The 26,427-nt window shown below is 46.7% G+C and overlaps 1 protein-coding gene across 1 annotated transcript in view; it reads right to left on the reverse strand.

Moving 5' to 3' along the window:
• Positions 1–26,427, reverse strand: part of LOC115458977 (latent-transforming growth factor beta-binding protein 4-like) — an 80,422-nt gene that overhangs the window by 16,046 nt on the left and 37,949 nt on the right. The window contains exons 6-12 of the mRNA XM_030188838.1: positions 25,689–25,814; positions 20,820–20,942; positions 18,490–18,621; positions 17,561–17,692; positions 16,670–16,795; positions 8,782–8,925; positions 6,943–7,134 (exon numbers count right to left, since the gene is read on the reverse strand). Of these exons, the coding sequence (XP_030044698.1) occupies positions 6,943–7,134; positions 8,782–8,925; positions 16,670–16,795; positions 17,561–17,692; positions 18,490–18,621; positions 20,820–20,942; positions 25,689–25,814 (975 nt within the window). The remainder of the gene's footprint in view (positions 1–6,942; positions 7,135–8,781; positions 8,926–16,669; positions 16,796–17,560; positions 17,693–18,489; positions 18,622–20,819; positions 20,943–25,688; positions 25,815–26,427) is intronic.

The raw sequence follows: 26,427 nt of genomic DNA on the forward strand, positions 1-26,427 counted from the left end.
TGAAGCACAGTGATTAGTTTTCCTGTGCTTGTATGCTTCACCATATTGCAGGCGCTTCTGCTGCAACTTCTGCTGGATGAAGGTTGAATAAAGCTTGACACTTCCTTTGTAATTAACTGGGAGATCTTTTCTGGATTGTCTTCCCACTCTTAGCCACACATCCGGTGAGACCCATTCTGCTGTAATCAGATCCTGATTATCTGGATGCATCAGGAAAGCCTTAAAAGAACCTCTAAGCACCCTCATGATCAATAAAGATGGAATTCTTCATGTTGAAATAGAAGGCTCCTCAATGGAAAGCATTTCTAGTGCCTCAGAAATAAGTATACTGAGCTCCTCTTTATGAAACGTCAGTACTTTCGGATCATCCTCCTCCTCTGGAGGGAGCTCTCCCTCCTCTAACAGCTCCTTCAACGATGGCTCCTCTGAATAGACTGATGCCACATCAAATAAGGAGGGATAAGCAGAGATAGCCTCATCTGCCCACTCTCTTAGGAGCCATAGGGGCAGCAGGGCAAGAAACTGAAGCACCTTGCAGCAATTCTGCCTGTCCCTGCTTCAGTAAATAGGCCTGGTGTAAAAGCAGTATAAACTGCAGAGAAAACAAAGATCCTAATGCAGCTGAGTGCTCTGTCAGGCCCCAAGGCTGTAAAATGGCAGCTGTGCTCCAAACGTGATCAGACAGAGGCTGCTCCTCATGGCCAGTTGGTCCCGACAAAATGGCACCCGTTTCTGTGCTGTCCTGCATCAAACTGCCAGAGAGACCGAAGACCCTGGCATATTTGGATGCAGTGCCAAATCTGAAGATGTGCTGCCGCTGATCATTTCCTCTGCATCCTGCGGGATTCCCGGCTTCAACACACTAATACCCTGATGCCAGCAAGCGGGTCCCACAGCAGAAACACTACTTAACTGCTTCTGTGGGAGTCGCTATTCACCCTGTCACCAGCGCAGCACGTGTCCCAACCAGTGAGTCAGGGTCTCTCCTCTGCACTAAGAAGAACTTGCAGCCCTCCAAATGTTTCAGAGTCAAACTTTAGTCAGACTTACACTGCCAGCTGCTCCCTCCAAGCTCATAGTCTGCACATCTCACCACAGATGAGAAAGGCTCAGGACTGACTCTGTTCCACGCTCTCCAGCTAAACTCTTTCCTTCTCTCTTTTTTTTTTTTTTGTTAAGGTTGTTGTGCTGGAAAAAGAGAGCTCCACAGAAAACAAGGGACAGGTGAAAGGAAGTAAATTCACGGGGCACCAGAGATAGGGTTACCATTTGTCCGGATTTCCCCGGACATGTCCTCTTTTTGAGGGCGCTGTCGGGAGTCCGGGCGGATTTCTTCGTTTGCTGGCTTTGTCCGGGTTTTCTCCGAGTCCTCCGCTCCTCCTCCTGACTTTCAGTCTCCTCCCCTCGTCCGACGTGCAGCGTCCGTGCGTGATGACGTACACGCCCCAATCAGCTGATTAGTTGATCGATCCGCCCTCCCGTTCTCAGTCCTCCTGCACGTACGAGTCAACTAGTAGTGCCTGCTGCAGCCACGAGGTAAATTTGTTTTTTGTCCGAGTTGTGTGGGTCTGGGTGAGGGTCGGACAGACTGAGCCACTTTCTTGATGTAGCTGCTACTTCACTTAGTTGGCAGGCTGCTGCCTGCCATGCAGTCGCGGTAGTGTAGGGATTCGGGGAAGTAATAAAACCGGAGATAGTAGTTGTTCAAGTAGAAGAAAACTGGGGCCCGTCTGGGGGGGGGGGGGGGGGAGACCAGAATGGAACTGGCTGGGTAATTCAATTGGTATCTCTCTCCCCGTTGGTTAAAATAAATCCTCCTGTTCTCGATTTTCATTTGGATTGGAACAAAGGTGCACAAATGTCCGGCAGCTTCTCTGTGCTATCTTTTTCAACTCTCCAGGGCTTCCTTACCGTTCCTCTCCTCATCTATCTGTACAAGTGGTATCCTCCGTCCCTATCATGCTGGCTGGGTTTTTTTTCTTTTTCTGTGAAACGTTTTATTGCCCAATGTTGTTTCTCTTAAAAGTGCCCCCGGCCATGCGGAACTAATCATCTTGTTGTGGGTTGCAGGGTGACTTGTTATTCTGTGTCTCCAGCTTTTAAGTGCTGTCTAACTTGCCTGCCTACAACGGGAGCGGAATATACAGAAAAAAAGATTAGAAAGGCTACAAAGGTTTGTTTTAACTTCTCTCTTTCCTTAAAAGACAAGGGTGTTAACACTGCAATGCTGAGGTAATAAAAAAAGAAAACCCCAGTTTTATTACATCCAGTAGTGCTGTAATCACTAACCAGCCTTGTGATCTAAAAAAAATGTGTATGTCGATGCTTGTGACCCTCTGATGTGGAAAGGAGGGGAAGGGGGTCATCATAATACAAATGGAATAAGAAGGCTCTCTGGATCTATTCTTTCAGTTAAAGCTGAAGATTCCGATCAAGTTTAAGGTGATAGTGAGTTATATGAACCTTTCCTCTGCTTTTGCTTGCTGGGTAAAGTGGCAACACTGAAGTCTTGAATAGGGGGCGGGGCAAGGGGCGGGGTGGGGCAGGGAAGAGGTGTGTCAATGGGCGGGGCATGTGTCCTCTTTTTTCTTAGGGCAAATATGGTAACCCTAACCAGAGACAGGGATCTGAAGATCTCCAGATATGACTCTATAGAGTCAAGCCACCCACAAAGCTCAACTGGGGACCAGTTGACCAACTGGACCAGGAGCAAATCACTCAGAACCAGAGGCTGAAAAGTATGTATATCCACCTGCTGGAGATCGAAAATATCGAGCAGCTGGACTGGATGCAGAGAGATATGTCTCAGCTCAGTTTTCAGTTCTCTATCTCCACCTGCTGGTTGATGAACAAAACTATCCCACAGATTCTGGAATAGTGGGAAGCTACGCAATTGAATTCCTCTTTTGTTTAAATCTTAAGTATTGGATAGCGTTTATTGACAGTATTGGATTTCAATAATTGGTAAGGTGTGATTTTAAATTTGACACAATTGGCATACGTTTTTAGCATTAGTTTATCATGCATGTTTATTCAGTCATTTTTCACATTTGTGATTATCAGACCATATTTATTTACTTATTATTATTTAGATTTTGCTCACACCTTTTTCAGTAGTAGCTCAAGGTGAGTTACATTCAGGTACTCTGGATATTTCTCTGTCCCAGGAGGGCTCACAATCTAGGTTTGTACCTGAGGCAATGGAGGGTTAGGTGACTTGCCCAAGATCACAAGGAGTGGTGGTGGGATTTGAACCTACCACCTCTGGATTTCAAGACCGGTGCTCTAACCACTAGGCCAGTCCTCTACTCCATATGACGTTTGAACACTTTGTGCTGTGTAAATTAAACAACAACTACTTCCTCTGTTAAAGCGTCTGTTGATTTAAAGCTGGATAGCTGAATTAAGGAGTCTGTTGAGGCTTTTTCCTCCGTATAAGTAGAACATATGCATAAATAAGGGATTTGTAGTACGGTTATAGTAAATTAAATAACAAATCATACAACTTTTGAACACTTTGCACTAAGTAAATTTATTAGCATCCGTTCACCATTGTTGTTCACCCCAGGTACCTTTTTTGACTGTCATATCACAAATACAATATTCACTATATAATACAGGGATTTTTACTATTATGACTAATTTGTACATCCACGCATGTTTACATATGAATATTTCATGTTTTTATGGTTTACTATATTTAGGTATTGTGATATAGAAAGTTTCGCATGTTTTATACAGACCCCTGATGCAAACGTTTATGCCGAAACATGGCCCATGTTGGGTCTCTAAAGAACTGCTTTGCTATCCCAACCTTGGAGGCCCTTGGTGCTTTTTCTGATATTTTGCCTATGTGAACACTAACATGTGTAGATGAACAGTTTCTGGCTAAATGGTATTCTATAAATGTGCCCCTAGATGTAAAAGTGCATATTTTGCAGGTAAGTGTTCACATGGGCGGAGTTTGGGCAGGGTGGGGGTTGGGTGCATATAAACACACACAAGAGATTGATATTGAAAGTGATTTAACCGGGCAGGAGAGGCTCTTGCCTGGTTAAATCGCCTGTGCAGGACTATTTGGGGATATTCAGCGACACTTAACTGGATCGTGCCATTGAATATCCCCTCTAACCACCTAAGCCAAAACTGACTATGCTGTGGGCAGTCTGGGGGCAGAGTCAGCACTTATGAGGTTAAGTGCCGATATTCAACATTTAACAATATAAAAAAGCCTTATGAAAGTACCGTATTTTTCGGACTATAAGACGCACTTTTTTCCCCCAAAATTTGGGAGGAAAATGGGGGGTGCGTCTTATAGTCCGAAGGTAGCGTTTTTGGACCGCCGTCCCGTACTTACACGATGCCATGTTCCCTGGTGGTCTAGTGACGTCGGGGCAGGAAAGAGCCCCCTCTTTCCTGCCCATCGCGCTGCTCTCCGTGCTCATCACTGCTTTCTGACGGTCTCGGCGATATTCAAAATGGCCGCCGAGATTCTCGGCGGCCATTTTGAATCTCGCCGAGACCGTCAGAAAGCAGTGAGGCTCTTTCCTGCCCCGACGTCACTAGACCACCAGGGAACATGGAATCGTGTAAGTACGGGACGGCGGTCCAAAACTCGGACAAGACGCACCGGAGCACCTAGGTTTTAGAGGAGGGAAAAAGGAAAATTTTTTTTCCCTATTTCCCTCCTCTAAAACCTAGGTGCGTCTTATGGTCCGGTGCGTCTTATAGTCCGAAAAATACGGTAAATGAAATGTACTAAACACAAAAATACTCTCTCAATATACTCCTTTTGTACAAACATAGGAGACTGATAACAGAGAGAAATATAGAATAATAGTTGGTAAAATAGTTGAGTCCTCGGTGTAAAATTTCAAACTGAGATAAATAGACAATGCTCTACTCAGGTATATAGCCGAGTGAAACAATGTTCACATAACAGCTGAAGCTTCACACCATCATCGGACACAACTGTTTGTGAAGTAAAGTGACCTAAAATAAACAGTGCTGATTCAGTGAAGTCTATAGTAAACATACTGTCTCTCTGAAATCAAGACAAAAAATGAATAAGTCTGTACATGCTGCAACCATGCCAAGACATGATACAAGTCAATTTTTGTTAATGCTCAAACAGCACTTATCTTTAACAGTTAAATGGGTGCACGAGTGAGTTCTACAGAGCTCCGTTTTGGAAGTCTCTCCTTCGTCAGGAACCCAGAATAGAACTCCAAAAATGTTGCACATAGAATGCACTGGTCCTTAAAATGGCAACTGAGTAGAGCATTGTCTCTATCTCAGTTTGAAATTTTACACTGCTGACTCAACTATTTCACTATCATTCTATATTTCTCTCCGTTATCAGTCTCCTAAGCTTGTACAAAAGGAATATGCTGAGAGAGTATTTTTGTGTTTAGATATTCAACATTTAACTAGCTAAGGTAACCGGGCAAACTGGACTGCAGAAACACAGTCCTATCTTTATCTGGTTTCAACTTTCCAGTTAAGGGCTGAATCTTGGCTGTTAACCGGGTAAGTGTCGACCATCTTTACATACCAGGATCTTCAATGCTAGCACCTGGACATGACACGGCATGGAATATCCAAAGTCAGCGACTTCTGAAATATCGCTCACCGCCGCCAGCTGAATATTTATCTAATAGATTATAAAATTTTCTGACCAATTTTTAAAACCCTTTAACCGGCCAGAAACGGTTCCTGGCTGGTTAAATGGCACTTAACTGGCTATATTCAGCGGGAGACTGCCAGTTATCTCCCGCTATCGCCAGTTAACGCTTAGCAGATAACCGGTTATAATGCACGATACAACCGGCTATTTGCTGATATTTAGTGCATTGACGGCTAAATTTGGAGGCCAAATTCGGCCGCTGAAATAGTAGGCCTATCTTTGGCCAGTTTCAAATTAACCAGCCAGTGCTGAATATTGGCTTGGCTAGTTAAGTTGAAACGGCCAAAGTCCACCCAGGTATTCAATGCCGGTCACTGGAAACTGTCCGGCCTTGAATATCCGGGCTCAGCGCTGACACGGGAGTCAGCGCGGCTAACTCCCGCTGTCTGAATATTGGGCTCCTTATCTATGTGCCAGTCATTTTCAATCTAGGTGCCAGCATTTACTCTAGCCTGCTATTGACATGGCGTAAGTGGGTTGACATATGTTCATGCTCTATAATGGGATCTGGGTGCCCAGATGCCGTTACAGAATTTATTTTATTTACTTATTAATTTCACATGCTTGATATACCACATGGGGGCCTAACAAAGGCTTCAATGTGCTTTACAAAAACAAATTAAAAACTAAAAAAAAAAAAAAAAAAAAAAAAAAAGAGAAAAAGAGAAATGAAAGAGAAAGAAGAAAAAAGGAGACGGGATGGAGGGCACACCATGGAGTGAAGAGGGGGAAAGAGGGGAGACAGAGAAGAGAAAGGCAGAAAGTCACAATAGCAGGGCAGATGGGGAGGTTATAAAGGAAGGGCAAATGCAGTTCTGAAAAGATGAGTTTTTAATGCTAGTTTGAAAGATGCAATGGTGGGTTGATCCCGAACCTGATGCGGAAGCTCATTCCAGAGTTTAGGACCTAAATAGTTAAAGGCAGAATCTCGAGTACCAGTGAGAGGATAAGAAAAGGTGGTGGTAAGGAAAGATGATTACTATCAGCTGATCTAAGTAAACGCAAGGGAGAGTAAGGAGGAAGAACCAGTTAAGAGGTACGGAAGGTGCGCTGCCCCTTGGTGTCTAATGTTAGGCGCTCTTTATAGAATTGCCTCCAAAGTGTGTTGCATGCGAGGATTTCTTTGTGGCGGGGGGGGGGGGGGGGGGGGAGGGAGAGGAATGCCAGTTCTCAGTGGGGCAAGGAGTGAGAGAAAACGGCACATATTACAGAGACCAGCATCAGAAGAAGTTCTGCCCCTGCCTGACATACGGTACCTGAGCCTAGGGTGGGGCACTTCTGAATTTGGCAGCTGGTGCCCCAGCCTTCGCCGATGCTGCAACAGCACTGTTCCCAGGTCACGTTCCGGGATAGAATGTTCTCACACACTTGGGCATCCTCCAGGTCATAGTAACACTCCTTCAGGCCACTGAGGTCAGGGTGGGAGAAGCTGGGGAAGAGAGGTCGGGCTGCAGGCAAGGAGAGAAAATCATTGTTATCACTAAGTCACATTTATCCTGTAAAATATTTGATTCTCATCAAGGACTCTCCCCCCCATGACAGCCCTTGTCTTTGCTGGGGAGACTCCCCACCAGTGAAACCCAGCCTCTTCCCATCTAGATCTCCCAAGGAATCCCATTGTGAGGTTTTCTTCCCATCTGATTCTTGCCAGGGAGCAGTTTCTTCCCCCCACCTCTCCCGGTGAGGCCCTTTTCCCAATCTTTCATTAACAGGGTATGAAATTGGTCAAATCACTTGTGTGCCTCAGGTTCCTGTTACAATCAGACAGCAGTAATGTACCACCACTCTCCCTACTTCCTTGTGGAAGCTGCCACCCAACTGATGGGCCGATGATCAGAAGCAAACGCAGGCGCTAGAGGCTGTTAGCGCCATACTAATGCCTGCGTTTGCTATCGCCCCATGATCAGAGTCCCTGAGCGCATGAAACAATGCGCTCGCAGGCTCTGAATGCAACTAGCATGCAAATGCATGCAAGACCGGGCTCTCAGCGCAAGTAGCATGCAAATGCATGCTAAACCTATTCATCCCCAATGATCAGCGACCAGCGCGCCAAATATGTCCCTGATGGCCCAGTGGGCTGCGGGTCAATACCCCCCACCTGGCGGTCTAGCGGCCCTTCCCCACACCCCTACCTTCAGTTGGAGGAGGGAGGTGGCCTCCCTCCTCTTCCATCGGCGCTGCCTCGAAAATGGCAGCGCCCAGCCCTGCCTAGTGCATCCTGGGATGCGAAGAGTGGGGCTTCACACTTCCTTATATGGTGTGAAGCCCCCGCCCAGTGCATCCCAGGATGCACTGGTCAGGGCTGGGCGATGCCATTTTCGAGGTGGCGCCAATGAAAGAGAAGGGAGGCCACATCCCTCCTCCAACTGAAGGTAGGGGTGTGGGGAAGGGCCGCTAGAACGCCAGGTGGGGGGGATTGACCACGGCCCACCAGGGACATCTGAGGAGATGCTGGGGGAGGTCAGGGGAGCTAGAGACCCCCCCCCCCCCCGGATCTCCAGCCCCCCCCCGAACTTATGTTGGGGTGAGTCGGGGGGACCGGAAGTCAAACCCCCCTTTCGCTTGGCTCAGGGTGGGGGTACTTGTAGTTTGGTGGTCCCATGGACCTCCTGCCCTTGTGTTTGACAGGTCTGAGCTTTTAACAGCCCAGACCTGTCAAACAAGTGCGGGAGGATTGTGCCTGAGTGCATGCTCAGGCACAATCCTCAAACACTTCTACCCTATGAACAGAAGAGAATAGCGTGCTTAAATTTGCATGCAATTATCTCTGATCATAGGGATGGTAAATCCGCACTCTGTTCCAGCGCTATTTTTAGAGCGCTGTTTGGAACAGTGTGGGGCTTTTGATCATCTGCCTATGAGGTAGCAGGAATGTGCATCCCAGCCTTGTACCCCAAAGATTCAGATGACACAGGTGCCAACATTTCAAAATGATTTGGGGGTGCCAAACACAAATGACTCCTCCCTGGGCATAGTGAAGGAGCCTGCTCAATATTAGTGGTGCTCAGCACACAATGGCATCCACAGAGCTGGCTCTGTGCCTGACGAGCGCTGTACGAGCTATGCTGATAAGTAAATGAACCAGAGTCTCTCACCTGCAGTGGCCAACCGGGTACATTTGCCAGTCATGGGGTCAAACTCTTCGGCGCTACTGGGACAAATGCAGAGGAAGGATCCCTCAACGTTCTCACAAAGTGCCGTGCCACACACACTCTGCAGCGTGAGGCACTCATTCACATCTGTGGAGAAAAGACAGCAAAAGTGTCTGGCATTTCCAAGATTACACTGCATACCCCCTTCCCACATCTCTTGTCCTGGGTACAGTGTTGTTCTGCTCAGCAGGGCCGTGCCAACACGGTAAGCGGGGTAAGCGCCGCAGGGGGGCGCCTGCCTTCAAGGGCGCCGCTGCGGTGCTGCTCCGCCTCCCACCTACCTTAAAAAAACTTTTTTGCAGGCAGTGCCTCGCGTCTGCCCGTCTGCTTGTAAAACAAGTAAATCTCTTCTCCTCGCCATCGTCGTGCCTCACTGTGTCCCGCCCTCCTCTGAGGTAACTTCCTATTTCCGCGAGGGCAGGACACAGTGAGACCCGATGATGACGAGAAGAGATTTACTTGTTTTACAAGCAGCCGGGCCCGGGCAGCTGCCTGCAACTCGGCTTCACAAAATGTTTAGCAGCATATTTTAACAGACAATGAAAACAAAACACCTTGATGACTTCCCTGATCTGTAGGGGACATATTGAACCTTGACTGCACCCTCAGGATCGATGATGCCTTGAAGAAGGATCATGGAAAATATTTCTTAAGGATACAGGGAGAGGATTTCAGTTACAGCTACAAAATGCCAAGCTCAACAAAACCATTTGTGAATGTAACAGGTGAGTACTGTTAAGTATTTTACGACTTTGTATCTGTCTGTTTGACTTTCTAGAATGATCGACAGCATTTCGCTCAGATGAACCAGACAGACGTGATTCATGTTGCTAAAGTTGCAGTACAGTGTGGAGCATGTGGCTGGATTTCCCCGTACTTTCCCCTGGTACTGGCTCTTGTTTACTACAGGGGTAATAACTGCGGGAGGTCTGGACTGTGACAGTCTCTTCCTGTGTCGCTTGTTTAGATCTGTGGGAGCAGCCTGAGCTCTGTCCCTATGCAGAGCTGGTTGCAGGGACTCCTGTGAATATCACCTGCACAGCTCCAGGGAGGTGCTCAGGAACCCCTCCCAGAATCACCTGGACAGGAACTTTAAATACAGCTAATTCCACACTTATCACCCAATCTATGAACAGGGACAGGACAGTCACCCATGCATCCATGATCTCCTTCATCCCATCTATAGAACACCAGAACAAAACACTGACCTGTAAGGTGTATTACCCTGCGGTAGGACAATCCATTAACACAACGCTCAGCTTAAATGTGCAGTGTAAGTAACTTTCCTGTTTAGCTACTCTAAAGAATCAGTCACACAGCAAAGTAGAAATGAGACACGGGGGGGGGGGGGGGGGAATTAAAGCAGCGATTTTGCTCAGATCTAGCACAAAAATTCTGGGGAAACGAAAGTGCAGGCACAGTTAAATATGGTAAAAATCATTATTGCCAAGGATTTTGTATTCTACTTTTTTTTAATCATTCTTTTTTTTACAGGCACTTTAAAGCTACAGAGCAAACCAGTCTTGTCTTTCATAACACAACCTCTAAGCCTAGCTTCATGTATTCCCGTTCTTCTCTACAGAAACTACAAATCCCAGTATATAATTAAAATAAATAATCAGAATTCCCTCTGAAGTAATCCACTCCCACACACAGAAACCTTAAAGGATATAACATGCTTGCCGTTACGTAAAGCCTTACTAAACCATCACTGTTCCTTATGCAAAATTACCTTTTTCTCTCCCAGATATTATCTTAAAGGGTTTCCAAATCTTTTCAAACGGAATCACTGTTTTGTGATGAATTCTGTTACCATTTGCATGATATAAACCCTCCATATCCTTCTAAAACAATTTTAAATATTTGGGGGTTAAGGGGGCTTTTTACTTAAATGTGTTAAGCAACACACATTTAACACCTGGAAACCAGGTAAAAACCAGATGACCATGGGCAGGGAGAAGAAGCCTAATGGTTAGTGCAGTGGCCTGAGAACTAGGGGAACTGGGCTTGATTCCCACTACAGCTCCTTGTGACTGGGCAAGTTACTTAACCCTCCTTGCCCCAGGTATAAAATAAGTGCATGCCCTCCTCCCCCATCTTAATTGATTTTGCATTAGTTTTCCTGTTTCCATCCATTGAACTGCCATTACTTTGATCATTTTCTGTCGGGGGGGGGGGGGGGGGGGGATGACACAGAAGCATTATTCAGGTAGCATGCTACACTTTCCACGTGCAAACTGGTAACTCACTATTAATATGGGCCACATACCATCTCCTAATTTGGCACCATGCATTAATGGGAACATAAATGCATGACCTGCAATAAAGTGTGGGAATGTCCCCAAAAGTAGCAGCGCAAAATTTGCAGGCATCATGCAGTAAAATCCTGCATAATGCAGCAGCAACTGCAGATTTTACTGCTGTGTAGTAAAAGGGTCCCTAAACGCTCTCACATTGCCAAGCTCACATCTTGCAGTAATGAAATGTTGGGTGATCAGTTTGTTTTTCCAAAAGCCTTTGGTGCAATGAGCCTCAGTAGGAATATCTTGGAGGCCCATAGTAGCATATTCCCGGATATTTTCCAGATCCAGCCTGACACATTGTTCCCAAAAGGGTCAATTTTGGGCAGTCCCACCATGCTAAGGTATTAGCTGGATCCCATATTCTACTGACATCTGTTCTTTATCCCTGTATAAATTTGCAGGGGATTATGTGTAATTAGATACTTTCTATAATAGATTTTATAGGACATTGAAATTCATCTTTCACTCATGCAACAAGACACGTTTTATGGAGATTTTTGGCCAATGATGACATAATAACCTGTTGAGTGCTGTGAAGATGTCAGTGATAAGTTTGCTGTAGCACCGAGGTTGATTGAGGTCTTTTCCTCCATGTGTTATTGTTATGATTTTTATTTTTATCTTCATTTTTGCTCAGCACTTTTAGGAACATCCTTCAGCAATTAACAATTTAGATTCTAAAGTATTTTGTTGAAAGGAATTTGAGTCACGTTTTGGAAGGCATCCAACAGATTACAGTTGATTGTAGAGTATGTGATGGTTGGTAGAGATACAAAGTAGATGATTTTGGTATTTATGGTATTTTATGCTGGGGGGGGGCGCCGACTGATAGTCTGCAGGGGGGCACCAGAGACCCTAGGCACGGCCCTGCTGCTCAGGCCCTGAATTATAAAGACATTCCCGTGAGGTTGCAAAAGAGACCGTAGTAGTCAGGTGTCCTCAAATAAAAATAAAAATCAGACAAAAGATTGCAAATTAATACTGTCAAGTACTAAGCATCATGTAAATAGGAACAAACAACATACTTTGAAATGTCTATATGCGAATGCCAGGAGCCTAAGAAATAAGATGGGAGAGTTAGAATATATTGCACTAAATTAAAAATTAGATATAATAGGCATCTCTGAGACCTGGTGGAAGAAGGATAACCAGTGGGACACTGTCATACCAGGGTACAAATTATATCATAGTGATAGGGTGGATCGAATTGGTGGAGGAGTAGCATTGTATATTAAGGAGAGCCTTGAATCAAATAGATTGAAAATTCTGCAGGAAACAAAACACATCTTGGAATCACTGTGGATTGAAATTCCATGTGTAAAGGGGATAAGGATAGTGATAGGAGTGTACTACCGTCCGCCTGGCCAAGATGAACAGACAGATGCAGAAATGTTAAAGGAAATTAGGGATGCAAACAAACCAGGCAACACAATAATAATGGGTGATTTCAATTACCCCGATATTGACTGGGTAAATGTAACATCGGGGCACGCTAGGGAGGTAAAATTCCTTGATGAAATCAAGGACAACTTTATGGAGCAGCTGATACAGGAGCAGACGGGAGAAGGAAAAATTCTAGACCTAGTCCTTAGTGGAGCTCATGATCTGGTGCGGGAGGTAATGGTGCTGGGGCCGCTTGATAACAGTGATTATATGATCGCATTTGATATTAGCTTTGAAGTATACATAGGAAATCAAATACGATAGTGCTTAACTTTAAAAAAAGGAGACTATGGTAAAATGAGAAGAACGGTGAAAAAAACAAACTTTGAGGAGCGACTGCGAGTGCCAAAAATTTACATCAGGCGTGGATGCTGTTCAAAAACACCATCCTGGAAGCCCAGGCCAAATATATTCCGCGTATTAAAAAGGGAGGAAGGAAGACCAAACGACAGCCGGCGTAGTTAAAAAGTGAGGTGAAGGAAGCTATTAGAGCTAAAAGAAAATCCTTCAGAAAATGGAAGAAGGAACCGACTGAAAATAATAAGAAACAGCGTAAGGAATGTCAAGTCAAATGCAAAGCGCTGATAAGGAAGGCTAAGAGGGACTTCGAAAAAAAGATTGCGTTGGAGGCAAAAACACATAGTAAAAATGTTTTTAGGTATATTAAAAGCAGGAAGCCAGCAAAAGAATCGGTTGGACCGCTAGATGACTGAGGAGTAAAAGGGGCGATCAGGGAAGACAAAGCCGTAGCAGAGAGATTAAATGAATTCTTTGCTTCGGTCTTCACCGAGGAAGATTTGGGTGGGATACTGGTACCGGAAATGGTATTCGAAGCTGACGAGTCGGAGAAACAATGAATTCTCTGTAAACCTGAAGGATGTAATGGGGCAGTTTTACAAACTGAAGATTAGCAAACCTCCTGGACCGGATGGTATTCATCCCAGAGTACTGATAGAACTGAAAAATGAGTTTGCGGCGCTATTGTTAGTAATATGTAATTTATCCTTAAAATCGAGCATGGTACCGGAAGATTGGAGGGTGGCCAATATAATGCCGATTTTTTAAAAAGGTACCACAAGAGATCCGGGAAATTATAGACCGGTGAGTCTGACATCGGTGCCGGGCAAAATGGTAGAGACTAAGCACAAAATTACAGAGCATATTCAAAAGCATGGATTAATGAGGCAAAGTCAACATGGATTTAGTGAAGGGATATCTTGCCTCACCAATCTACTACATTTCTTTGAAGGGGTGAACAAACATGTGGATAAAGGTGAGCCGGTTGATATTGTGTATTTGGATTTTCAGAAGGCGTTTGACAAAGTACCTCATGAAAGAGTGTTCTATTGTGGATTAAAAACTGGTTAAAACAAACAGTAGGGTTAAATGGTCAGTGTTCTCAATGGAGAAGGGTGGTTAGTGGGGTTCCCCAGGGGTCTGTGTTGGGACCGCTGCTTTTTAACATATTTATAAATGACCTATAGATGGGAATAACTAGTGAGGTAATCAAATTTGCTGATGACACAAAGTTATTCAAAGTCGTTAAATCGCAGGAGGATTGTGAAAAGTTACAAGAGGACCTTACGAGACAGAGACTGGGCGTCTAAATGGCAGATGACGTTTAATGTGAGCAACTGCAAAGTGATGCATGTGGGAAAGAGGAACCCGAATTATAGCTACGTCATGCAAGGTTCCACGTTAGGAGTCATGGACCAAGAAAGGGATCTAGGTGTCGTCGTTGATGATACGTTGAAACCTTCTACTCAGTGTGCTGCTGTGGCTAAGAAAGCAAATAGAATGTTAGGTATTATTAGGAAAGCAATGGAAAACAAAAATTAATATGTTATAATGCCTTTGTATCGCTCCATGGTGCAACCGCACCTCGAATATTGTGTTCAATTCTGGTTGCTGCATCTCAAAAAAGATAGTGTGGAATTAGAAAAGGTGCAGAGAAGGGTGACGAAAATGATAAAGGGGATGGGACGACTTCCCTATGAGGAAAGGCTAAAGTGGCTAGAGCTCTTCAGCTTGGAGAAAAGGCGGCTGAGGGGAGATTTGATAGAGGTCTATAAAGTAACGTGTGAGTGGAACGGGTAGATGTGAAGTGTATGTTTACGCTTTCCAAAAATAATAGGACTAGGGGGGCATGTGATGAAGCTACAATGTAGTAAATTTAAAACGAATCGGAGAAAATTTTTCTTCACTCAACGTGTAATTAAACTCTGGAATTTGTTGCCAGAGAATGTGGTCAAGGCGGTTAGCTTTGCGGAGTTTAAAAAAGGTTTGGACGGCTTCCTAAAGGAAAAGTCCATAGAACATTATTAAATGGGGAAAATCCACTATTTCTGGGATAAGCAGTATAAAATGTTTTGTACTTTTTTGGGATCTTGCCAGGTATTTGTGACCTGGATTGGCCACTGTTGGAAACAGGATGCTGGGCTTGATGGACCGTTGGTCTTTCCCAGTATGGCAATACTTATGTACAAGAGAAAGTATGTTTAATTTCCACACCGATGCTGAGCAAGAGCCTGGAGTGCAGATGCACCAACTCCATCCTACACCCCTCTTATCCTGTGTACAGAATCACCTTATCCAATACAAAAGAAGAATTCATCACGCCACTCTGCTAAGCAGAGGTGGTACCATGATACTCACACAGTGTTCCTGAATCACAAACACACAGACATATACCAGCTGACCTGTATATATGGCTACATGGCCATAGCTCACACACTGTCTCTCTGATTCTCTCTTATCCCTGATCACACTAAGTTACGCAGACACTAGCTCCAGAGCCCTCGTAACACCAGTCACTCGGATGAGGGCCAGTGTCAGGACATATTAGGGGGAGGAAGAAATAGCAGATGATATGCAGATTGGATGGGCCATATGGCTTTTATCAGCCGTCATTTTCTATTTTTCTATGCCGATATTCAAAGTGATTTAAGAGGGTAGGAGCCTCTGCTGCCCAACCGCTGATATTCAGTGGCACTAAAGTGGCACTAAAGTGGGGAGTGCCACTGAATATCGCCTCTGACCGGCCGAAAAATAGTAGGTCGGTTGGGGTGAGCCAGGGGTTGCACTAGAGAGGAACCAGGGATAATGCAGGAGCAGGCAATATTCAGCCGAGGCCTGCATGTTAAGCGGGTGAATTTAGAACAGCTCAGAAGCTGTCCTAAATTCACCCACTTATTTTATGCAGACCCTGGTTGAATACTGGGCTGGAAACTACATAAAAAACACAAACTTCACGCCCCTGGCAGCCCCCACAGGCAGCAGCCCCCTCCCATCTCCACCACCCCCAAATCATGGTGAGAATAGAACCCTCCCCTCCCCGGGACCTATCTGATCATCCTGGTGGTCCAGCAGGGCATTAGAGGCAGGAGCGAATCTCCTTTGCTCCTGCCCCTAATGGCACCTTCCTCAAAATGGCTGCTGTGACCTCTCTCTACCGCCACAAAAGGTTGCAGCAGCCATTTTGAAGAAGCTGCTGCTAGGGGCAGGAGTAAAAGGGGTTCGCTCCTGCCACCAACGCCCTGCTGGACCACCAGGGAGGTCAGGCAGGCCCGGGGGGGGGGGGGGGGGGGGGGTCCTATCCTGAACCAGGAGAAGGGTAGGGAGTGGGATGCCACATGCGGAAAGCCACAGCTGCACATCGAGGGGCTGGGAGGGAGTCGGGAAAAGGAAAAATACTTTCTTTAAATGTGGGTCCTGGTCCAATATTCAGCTGGGGCCCACATAACTTTTTATGTGGGCCCTGGCAGCCAGACCATCCTCGTTTAGCCCCCGATACTCAGCACCAGTGCCTGGACATGGACCGGTATTGAATACTGGAGGTAAACTATACAGCAATGGTAGGCGTTTAAAAACAAAACCTCTCACCACCGCCGACTGAATATTGGGGTGTGTGTTTCTATATTGGGGCTCAGGGCAGACATTTGGGAGGTGCCCCCAAATCTTGCTAGCAGATGGTCTCCTCTGGCATCAGGAAGCCTTGCCATCCCCTGTGGCAGCGCTAACACTGGCCCAACATGGACATACTACTGCCTATCTTTGGCCTCTTTGTCCCCAGTCATGTGACATACCCACACAATGTCGCCCATCTCTGGCCCCCTCATATCCCTGGTCGCATAGACACTGGTAGGAACCAATTAGATTCTGGCACATGGCATGCTCCCCACAGATGCTGCTGTTCAGGCATTCATTGATATCTGAAAGACATGTTGGAGAAAGTTAAATGGGGCAAAGAGTGGAGACCAATGACCTCCAGTAATGAGAGAAATCAAGAACTAGGAGCTAGTGACCCCCAATGAGGACAATCAGCAACATGTGACCTACAACTTCCAGTTGGAAAAGCAATAAGGAACCTGAGACTGATGACTCTCCCCCACCCCAAAGCGAGCACTGTGAGTAGGAACCCAAGTCTGGTAACTCTTAGTGAGGACAGTGAACAGGAACCTGTCCTAATTTTACACGCCCGGCTAACTGAGCACCAGACTGAATATCAGCTGGTGCCCGGTTAAGTTCTGGGTCAGCGAACATACCTGGCATTCAATGGTGGAAGCCGTGCATGCCCTGGGGTTATGTCAGCCCACGGCTGGAAGTGGTTTATAAGCAGCTTACTGCCATGATTAATATTGCCCCCTTAGTATTTATGTTATGCCTTTCCAGTGGTGGTTTAAGGAGAATTACAGTATAGTAGGTAGTTGGAAGACAATAAACACTGCTATTTAAAGAGAGTTATAATGTATATGTTTATGTGATTATTTATATGTTGCTTGTGAATTGATTTTCATCAATGCTTTATTGTAAACTGAAGTGTGATTATGGAAACAGGATTAGTGATCGACGCAGATGGTGTTCAAGAATCTGGGGCTGGAAATTGCACATCTGTCTCATGAGCATAAAATCCCATGTGCACCTAACAGCCGCTCTTCAACATATAAGGTTACTACGTGTGGTCTCATCAGAGTTACCTATGCACTCGCCCGTGACCGTCGCCTGGTATCCTGGCTCACAGTCCGTCACACACTTGTAGGAACCTGGTGTGTTCTCACAGCTTCGAGTGCCGCAAAGGGCAGGGCCATACTCCAGACACTCATCAACATCTGGAAAGTGATTAAAAAAGATCATGGAGGACTTCAAAGGCACACACCCAACCCAGACCCTCAACTGATCTTACCCCCAATCGATTTTTGCTCCAACTATATTTCAATTCTTACACAACCTGAGAGTAATAAATAAAAACCACGGGCCCAATATTTAAAACATATATCTGGGTAGTAGGACCAATTCAGACTATGCAACTGAATATCTTTACAGGCCCCTTCAGAGCTATCAAGACAGAGCTGCTGAACATCTTAACAGGTCCCCTCGGCATTAACCAGACAGTGCAGCTGAATATCTTTACAGACCCCCTTGGCACTATCTAGACAGTGCAGCTGAATATGTTTACAGGCCCCCTCGGCAGTATCCGGATAGTAGGAGGGTGGTCCGGGGGTGGAGTTAGGGAAGAGACACAATGTATCTGATAGCAAGAATTTTCATCACTATCTAGATAATTATCTGGATAATTCAGTACAGCAAAACAGCTGTTCTGATACGCTATCCAGAAAGCAGCTAAATATCGCTATTATCTGTAGAGTACTGGCACGTCACTCTATAAGGATATGCAGCAGCAGCAGCCACTATGCAGATTTTGTCTGTAGCAGCTGGCATTTAAAAAAATATATGTTGACTGCCGTGGGGTCTATATTATCCCATACATGTGCATATTTTAATCTTTCTAACTTCTAAATGACTTATTGATAATATGTCTGGCTAGCTCTGCTGCCTTATTCAACTTCAACCCCGTTCTGAAAACGTCCCGAGATCCAGACATAAGGTGTAACGGTGTTAACAGTACCTGTACAACCACCGGATGCTGATGCCCGATATCCTGCATCACAGTGGACGATGCATTTATAGGATCCTAGTGTGTTCTCACAGCGCTGTGCACCGCACAGGGAACCTCCTTGCTCCCCACACTCATCAATATCTGGGGCAAACAAAGGGAAAATGAAAATTCTCTTTTATTACAAATTGGTGGCCTCAGAAACTTGCTTATCATTACCAGGAAATGGTTACACATAATAGAAAAGAGGGCAGGACAGAGCAATGGCATAGCCACACACCCAATTTTGGGTGGGCACATGAACCCCACCCCCCTGCCCGGCATCTCTTCCTCCCCTCCAGGCACTCCAGTCTCTCAACCCTCCCCCCAAACCCGTGTACCTTTTAAACACTTCAGTTCTTCACCGACAGCGAGCAGTGACTGCTCATGCCATCCCCAGGGTCTTTCCTCTCATGTAACTTCCTGTTTACGAATGGGCAGGCTGGCAGGTGGACAGGCAGGCGGGCCTGAGGGTGTCCTATTCTCCCCTCCCCTCCTTTACCTTACTGTTGTGCCCTGGTGGTCTAGTGACTTCTTCGGGGCAGGAAACAGCCCCCTCTTTCCTGCCTGGTGCGGCTGCAGACTGTCTTGCTCCCGGCGCTGATTCAAAATGGCTGCCAAAAGTTCAAGCAGTGACCTTGAAAGACTTCTACGGATGTCTCGTGAGGCCGCCGCTTGAACTCTCAGCAGCCATTTTGAAGTGGTGCCAGGGTGGGAGGTAGCAAGACAGTCTGCAGCCTCAACAGGCAGGAAAGAAGGGGCTCTTTCCTGCCCCGAAGAGGTCACTAGACCACCAACGTACTACAGTAAGGTAAAGGAGGGGAGGTGAGGACACCCTTAGGCCCGCCTGCCTGTCCATCTGCCAGCTTGCCCATTCATCCGCTGTGTCCTCAAAAAGAGGACATGTCCGTGTAAAACCAGACATATGGTAACCCTAGCTCTGGGGCCAGCACAAGCAGTGTGCTTGAGCTGCTGCCAGTGAAGAACTGAAGTGTTTAAAAGGCAAAAGGGGGTGGGGGGAGGGGTGGGGTGGGTGAAGAGATGCCATATTGCCTGCAGGTCAGGGGAGGGAGATATGCCAGGAGTTTTCAGCTGATGGGGCTTGAGGATCCCCATCAGACACATCACAGATGAACTGCTGCTGGGTGGACCTGAGTCCAAAGTGGGTGGGCCTGTGCCCACCTGTGGCTATGCTGCTGGGGTAGAGGGTACAAACAGCCTCCAGAGCGGCAATGATGCAAAATACACCACTGGAATATAAAATAGTGAGGTTCAGGCAGGGGTGTGCTGGTAAATGTTTAACAACAGGCTCTTTCTCCGGATGTAGCCAGCTCTGCAGTTGGAAGGGCCAGGGGGGATGGGGTTGGTGGAGCAACACTTGCCTCTTTCTCCTCCCTCCCTTCGTGCGGGCACACTAGGCATACCTTTGCTGGCAGCCAATAAATGGACTGCCACCACTCCCAATGTCTTGCTCTGAGCAGCATGCTGGAACTTCTTTCACATGCTCGAGAAGTCCCAGCCTGCTGCCCAGAACTGTAAACAAGGAGCGGGGAGCAGCAGTAGTCTATTTACTTGGCTGGCAGGGCTCAGCATCCCCACCAGCAAAGTAAAAGAGAATTCAGCAGGGGGCCCAAGCCCACATTTTGGGAGCCAGTTGTTAAAGTAGCCATGGAGGGCCCTACTTTAACAACCGGCTCCCAAAATTCTTAAAAACTTAACAACCGGCTCTTGCGAGCCTGTGAGAGCCTGCTCCAGCACACCATTGGGTTCAGGTACAGAGGATCCTTAGCAATGGAGAAGTAAAATTAAGCCTAGTAAAAACACAAATACTCAAATGCTCTTATCTGTATAGAGGGTAATTCTCTACAGGTCACCTAAATTTAGGTGCCGGGATGATGCGCAAGTTACACGCATCTCAAAACTGCTCATACCATACCACACACCTTGGTTATTGAGGTCCTCTCAGCTGCACCTTCTGCATCTCCCTCCCCTGTTTGTTTTACGCTTAGATACGACACGCGCCACCTCTGGCATACCCTACCAGTAACCATGAAACTGGAATCCTCCTATTCTACTTCTAAAAAGCTCCTCAAAATTTGGTTATTCAATCAGGCCTTTCCATCATAATTTCTTCTGCTTCTCTCTCTAGTTTTTTGTTTTGTTTTGTTCTTCAGACTCTCTTTCTGTTCTCTCTCTCCTCTTGCTCTACTAAGCTTTTATTGTTAACCGCCTAGCTGTCATTGGCGATATATCAAGTAAAATAAAAAAATTATAGAATGCTAGGGGAGGGGCGGGTCTCTCACCTTGACACACTGTCTTGTCGGCGCTAGCCCGGAAGCCAGTCTGGCACACACAGTCGAAGGAGCCCTCTGTGTTTCTGCAGCGCCCTCCCCCGCAGAGAGCCCTCTCACGACACTCATCCTTGTCTTCCAGGAGAAGTGACGATTGGGCAGCCAGAAACCAGTGGAAAAGTGAGAGGATTAGCAGAGAAAATTAGAAATGTGGTTATTTAACATATCAAGCAACTCATTAAAAAAAATGACCATTTAGAGTACCTTTATAGCAGGTCATCTAGTTTGGAGGGATGAGCAGACATGTCTTTGTAGGCTCAAGTGTCTATCGATAGGCGCACAAAAAATTTGCATAACTGTCGCTAAAATGCAGTTAGAGCAGTGGGCTGAGAACCGGGGATGCTCTGTTCAGATCCCACTGCCACTCCTTGTATCTTGAGCAACTCCACTGCCTCACCTACAAACTCGGAGGTAAATTTTCAAACGCATCTATCCCATTAGCAGACGATGCTAACCGGATAAATGCCGATGAGAGGGATATTCAATGACACTAGTGCCACAGATTATTTCCTGACCACCTAGGCACTATCCAGACAGTGCCAACGTGGTCCCTGGATAGAGCTTGGGTGGAGCTGTAGGTTATCCAATTAGAGGCCATATTCAGACTGTTAACCAGATAATGTTAAGACAGCAAAAAGGTTGTCCTAAATTTATCTGGTTAGCAGTCTGACTATGGCCGCTAACCAGTTAGCACGTCTGAGTCGGCACTGAAACTCGATATTCAGTGCTAGCCAGTATCTGGGTACCTGGCACTGAATATCCAATTTCATTTTAACTGTGGGGGCTGGTGTTTTTCTAAATGTTGACCACCACAGCAGGGCCACCGAGAGACTAGGCCGGGCCCAGGGCAAGGCCGCCCCGCCTCTCCCCCCGCCGCTGCAGTCCGCAGTCTCACCTGCCTGCCTCCATGGCTCCGGGCCCCCTTCATTCAAAGCGGCAGTCGCACATCACGTCTCTTCTGGCCTTCCCTCCCTGTGTCCCGCCCTCGTCTGATGTAACTTCCGGTTTCCGCGAGGGCGGGACACAGGAAGGGAAGGCCAGAAGAGAGGCGATTTGCGACTGCCGCTTTGAATGCAGGGGCCTGGAGCCAAGGAGGCAGGCAGTTGAGACCGGGGACTGCAGCGCCGGCGGCCTGACCCCGGCGCTGGGCCCCCCTCAGAGGCCCGGGGAATTTTGCCCCCCCCTCTCGGCAGCCCTACACCACAGTTAAGTATCAGATGGAAATGGGGAACACCTACTGTACCTGGATGTAACTCTTTGAACTACTGTAAAAGGTGTGAGCTAAATCCAAATCCTTTTGCATGTCTTTGCCCATGCGCTGCTCAAACTACACCCCAAAACACCTTCTGTAGGATAATTTTATAAGCTTTTAATGTGCATAAAACAAGGGGAAAATTTTAAAGGTGTGAGCATGCCCAAAGCCGAAGTCAGCGCATCTTATCAAGCAGCAAAACTTTGAAATATGCTACCTACAAGTATCAGCCTGGGGGAAGGATGGAATTTGATTCTAAACTTAAAAAGGTTCTACAGGAGAAGAAAGTCAAAAAGATTCCAAGATGTCGGCAGCTTGATCTAGCTCTGCAGACGCTTACCTTATTCTCCATTTGGAGTATTTTCCTTCCTATTCACAATGGTTGGGGGAAGGTAGCCAGAAGCCAAAGCTCTCTATAGCCTTGGCTGTACCTAAATCTGGCCCCGTTTGATTCATTTGTTTGTCTTGGAAAGGAACAATTGTGGGATCTGGTGCAGTGCCCGCTTAAATCATTCCCGTTTGGAGGCAGCCAGGATTATTCTTTGGAGCTGGAAGTATCATTGAGCCTGGACTTGAGGCCTCTGCCCCTGCACCCATAAGTCTCAATGTCCCTTCACTTGATGACAGTTGTGAAGAAGAGTTGGGGTGAACTGGTCTGAGCCTGTATGGAAATTGTTCTAACTGAAGCTGAAATTGCCTTGTTGGATGGTGCTGAGGTGGTAAGCCCTGCACATTGCTCAGTGCTCTGCTCTAGAAAACCCTAAAGCTTTATTTACATTCCTCTGGCCTGGGCTCTATGCAATGTCATCACCCACTTGTGAGGATTAATATCTTACTGTCCTTGGAGAATGAACTGGAAACCCAAAAGAGCAGGAGGAGACTGGGAAGCCAATCAGCAGGCAAGCAGCTATTCCAAATGCTGTTAACTGTAATGGTTTATTAGGGTTTATTTTTATCTAGTGCCATTTACTCAAACAGTCCAAGTGCATTTTTATAGCACTTTCCTATTCAGAGATAGACAGGCATGCAAGCAAGCATCTCTTGAATGAATGGCCAGGCAGCAAATTTCTAGTATCAAGCATGTAGGACACCTTTTGGAGAGGAGTATGTTTTTATTTTATGACAGCTGAGTAATTGGAGGCATAGGGATTTTTCAAAGCTGTTTCCATGAGTAAAACACTGTTTAACCAATGGAAATACGGTATTTGAAAACTGCTCACACTGGTGCAAAATTTATGATGGACTCGCGTGTGTAGAAGAGTGTTTTATATGCTCAATTAAGCTCTTATAAAATCGTTTGAGGGTACAGGCACATAAAGGCGCACTGTAACATAGGGCCTACCATTGTACAACATACCTGGAAACATTTCCAAGTGATGGCGAATAGGTAGAAGGGCAGAACTGTCAGTAAATGCATGGGGGGGCCAATAGTCAGACCACGGGAGTTAGCCAGGCTGCCTCTTGCAGTTGGTGGCAAACCCGGAAATTCAATGCCAGGTCGTATCCAGTGACCGGCATTGAATTTCTGTATTTCTTTGGCCGCTATGCAAACAGCTGGTTAAGCCAATATTCATGGACTGACTGGCTAAGTTAGAGTGGCACTGAATATTAGCGCTTAGCCAGCTTAAGGCTATTTCACCAGCCTGGAGCCGTTCCCGGCCCGTTAAATAGTGCTGAATATCGGGCAGATATTTAATAAAAATTTCACGCATGCAGCTATTCTTACTGTCACCCCCCCCCCCCCCCCCCCATATAATTACACCCCACAGCAGGTGTAAATTTCTGTCTCTATTTTCCTTAGGCTAATTTATAAAGGCATGTAGTCACATATAGAATGTTGCCTTTATATGATAATACAGATACAGCATGTGGACCTATGCAACTCTCCTCCTTAGGAGCTCTATTGTACCGTTGCTGCTTTTTGTTATGTTATCTTGGAATCTGCCTTGAACTAAATGGTAAAACGGAATGCAAATGTTCACATTATATTAAACTACATTAAATGGGTAGAAGTTTGCCAACGCTTTCACCTTCCTGGAGGTGAGGTTTTCAAGTATGGCATAATTTTGACTATTCTATATATACTTGAACCATGTATAAACCAAGATAACATTTTCCCCTAAAAAAAGGGGGGAGAAATGTTAACATGAATATAAACCAATGGTTTATAGTCAAGTAATCCTCTCTCTCTTTGCTTCCCTCCCTCTCCTATGGCATCCGGCATTCTTACTGTTCCCTTCCTGAGGTGTCCTGCTATGGCCGGCTCTGCCCCATTCCCCTCCCCCAAAACTGGAAACACCCACTTGCTCACGCCCTCCATTATAAAGAGATCACCCGCCCCCTCCCACAGTAGGCCCCCTCCTTGGTTCTACCTTACAGCCCTGGTGATCCAGTGGTGAGCTGGGGCAGGAGCGATCCTCCTACGTTCCTGCCTGTGCAGTCTTCATAGTGAAAATGGCTGTCATTTTCACTACGGAGATTGCACAGGCAGCAGCGTAGGAGGATCGCTCCTGCCCCAGCTTATCACTGGACCATCTGGGCTGTAAGGTAGGCTGGAGAGGGGGCCTACAATGGGTCTAGGAAAGGGGGTGTTCACTTTACAACAGAGGGAGTGAGCGAGTGGAAGTTTCCAGTTTGGGGGAGCAGGGGACAGAGCAGGCCGCGGCAGGATACCCTGGGGAAGGAAGGGAAAGGTGGATCCTACGGGGACAGTAGTGCTGGTTATTGGGTGCAGAAGGGAAGACAAAAGCATTTGCTATCAGATGGGGACTCAAATATAAACCGAGACCCCCATTTCTGGGCCTTTTTTTGGCCCCAAAATCTCGGTTTATATTCAAGTATACACATTTGTCATGGTCAGAAGATGTACCTGCAGACAATGGAGATGCAAATGTTTGTGGGTACCTTTTCCCTTAGGCGATGTTCAAACTGTGTACTTTAATTTTCAAAACTGGTGCAAAGTCCCTGGGTAAAAAGTGCCTATGATGAACTTTGCAGCTATACGGGCACTATGAAAAGTAGCTTGGGGAGATAAAGTGACTCAACCAGCGGCAATCCTAGGTCGGCTGCCACCAGGGTGCAGCACGACACCCCCCCGGCGCAATGACACCCCCCTCCCCGGCACATCAAGCCCCCCCCCCCCCCCACGGCGCAATGACATCCCCTTCCACGGCGCATCAAGCCCCCCCCCCCCCCCCCGGATGCACGCTTGGCTGCTGGAGGGTGCAGAGAGCACCACGCGCCTGTCGGCTCCACTGTCTCCCTCTGCCCTGGAACAGGAAGTAACCTGTTCCGGGGCAGAGGGAGCAGGGAACCAGCAGAGCAGACTGGCGCACAACTGCTCTCTGCACCCTCCAGCAGCGTGCACCCAGGGCGGACCGCCCCCACCGCCCCGCCCTTCCCACACCGCTGTACTCATCCCAAAGTTACATACAGAATCAGTGGCAGAACCAAACTCAAGGAGATAAAATGACTCATCCCAAGGTCAAGCACAGTCAGGGGCAGAGCTGGGGATTAGAACTGAGGGTCCGGGGAGAGAAAGGAACTGGAAAGATGATGTCTGGTCATACCTATGCAGGAAGCTTTGTCAGGTGATGTTGTGAATCCCTCTGCACAGAGACAGGTGTATGAGCCCTCTGTATTCAGACACTCCCCACGTGGGAAGCAGAAATCCCCTTCCAAGCACTCAATGATATCTGCAGAAGAAGCACCCAGTGGTCAGAACAGCATGTTAAGAAAGGAAGTCACCAAATATTTGTACTGGTGGCTTCAAATTTCTTCACTGTGTCCCAGTTATGGTTAGACTGATAAGGAGGGGAGAGAGTGGGAGAGAATAAGACCAGTGTAGGGGCTTACCTACCGTTGATCAAACCAGGCAAAATGCTCATAGCTGCTCAATGATAGGGACAGCCTATAATTGCACCCTAGCTTTCTCTCCTCTTCCCCCCCCCCCCCCCCCCCACCACCTGCATCCGATGTCTCTCCAGCTTCCCCGCTCCAGTTCCTGCAAACACTGTGGCAACGCTGAAAGCTGCTCTCTGTCCTGCAGACCCTTTCCTATGCCATGCCCCACCCACAGGAAGGAAGTTGCATCAGAGAGGCAGGATGCGCAGTCAAAGGGTCCACTGGACAGACAGCAAGTTTTGGAGCTGCCTCTGCTGCTACCAACTGCAGCATTTGTAGGAGTGGGGAGGGTTTTAGGTATGTAATGTCCCAACAGTTAATGTGTGAACCATAAGCATTTATAAAGGGAAATGCCCTGTCAATTAACCAGTACAATCATGTGGAATCAAACCTAAAATGTTACTG

The sequence above is a fragment of the Microcaecilia unicolor genome, unplaced genomic scaffold (genome assembly GCF_901765095.1).
Source record: "Microcaecilia unicolor unplaced genomic scaffold, aMicUni1.1, whole genome shotgun sequence".
NCBI lineage: Eukaryota > Metazoa > Chordata > Amphibia > Gymnophiona > Siphonopidae > Microcaecilia > Microcaecilia unicolor.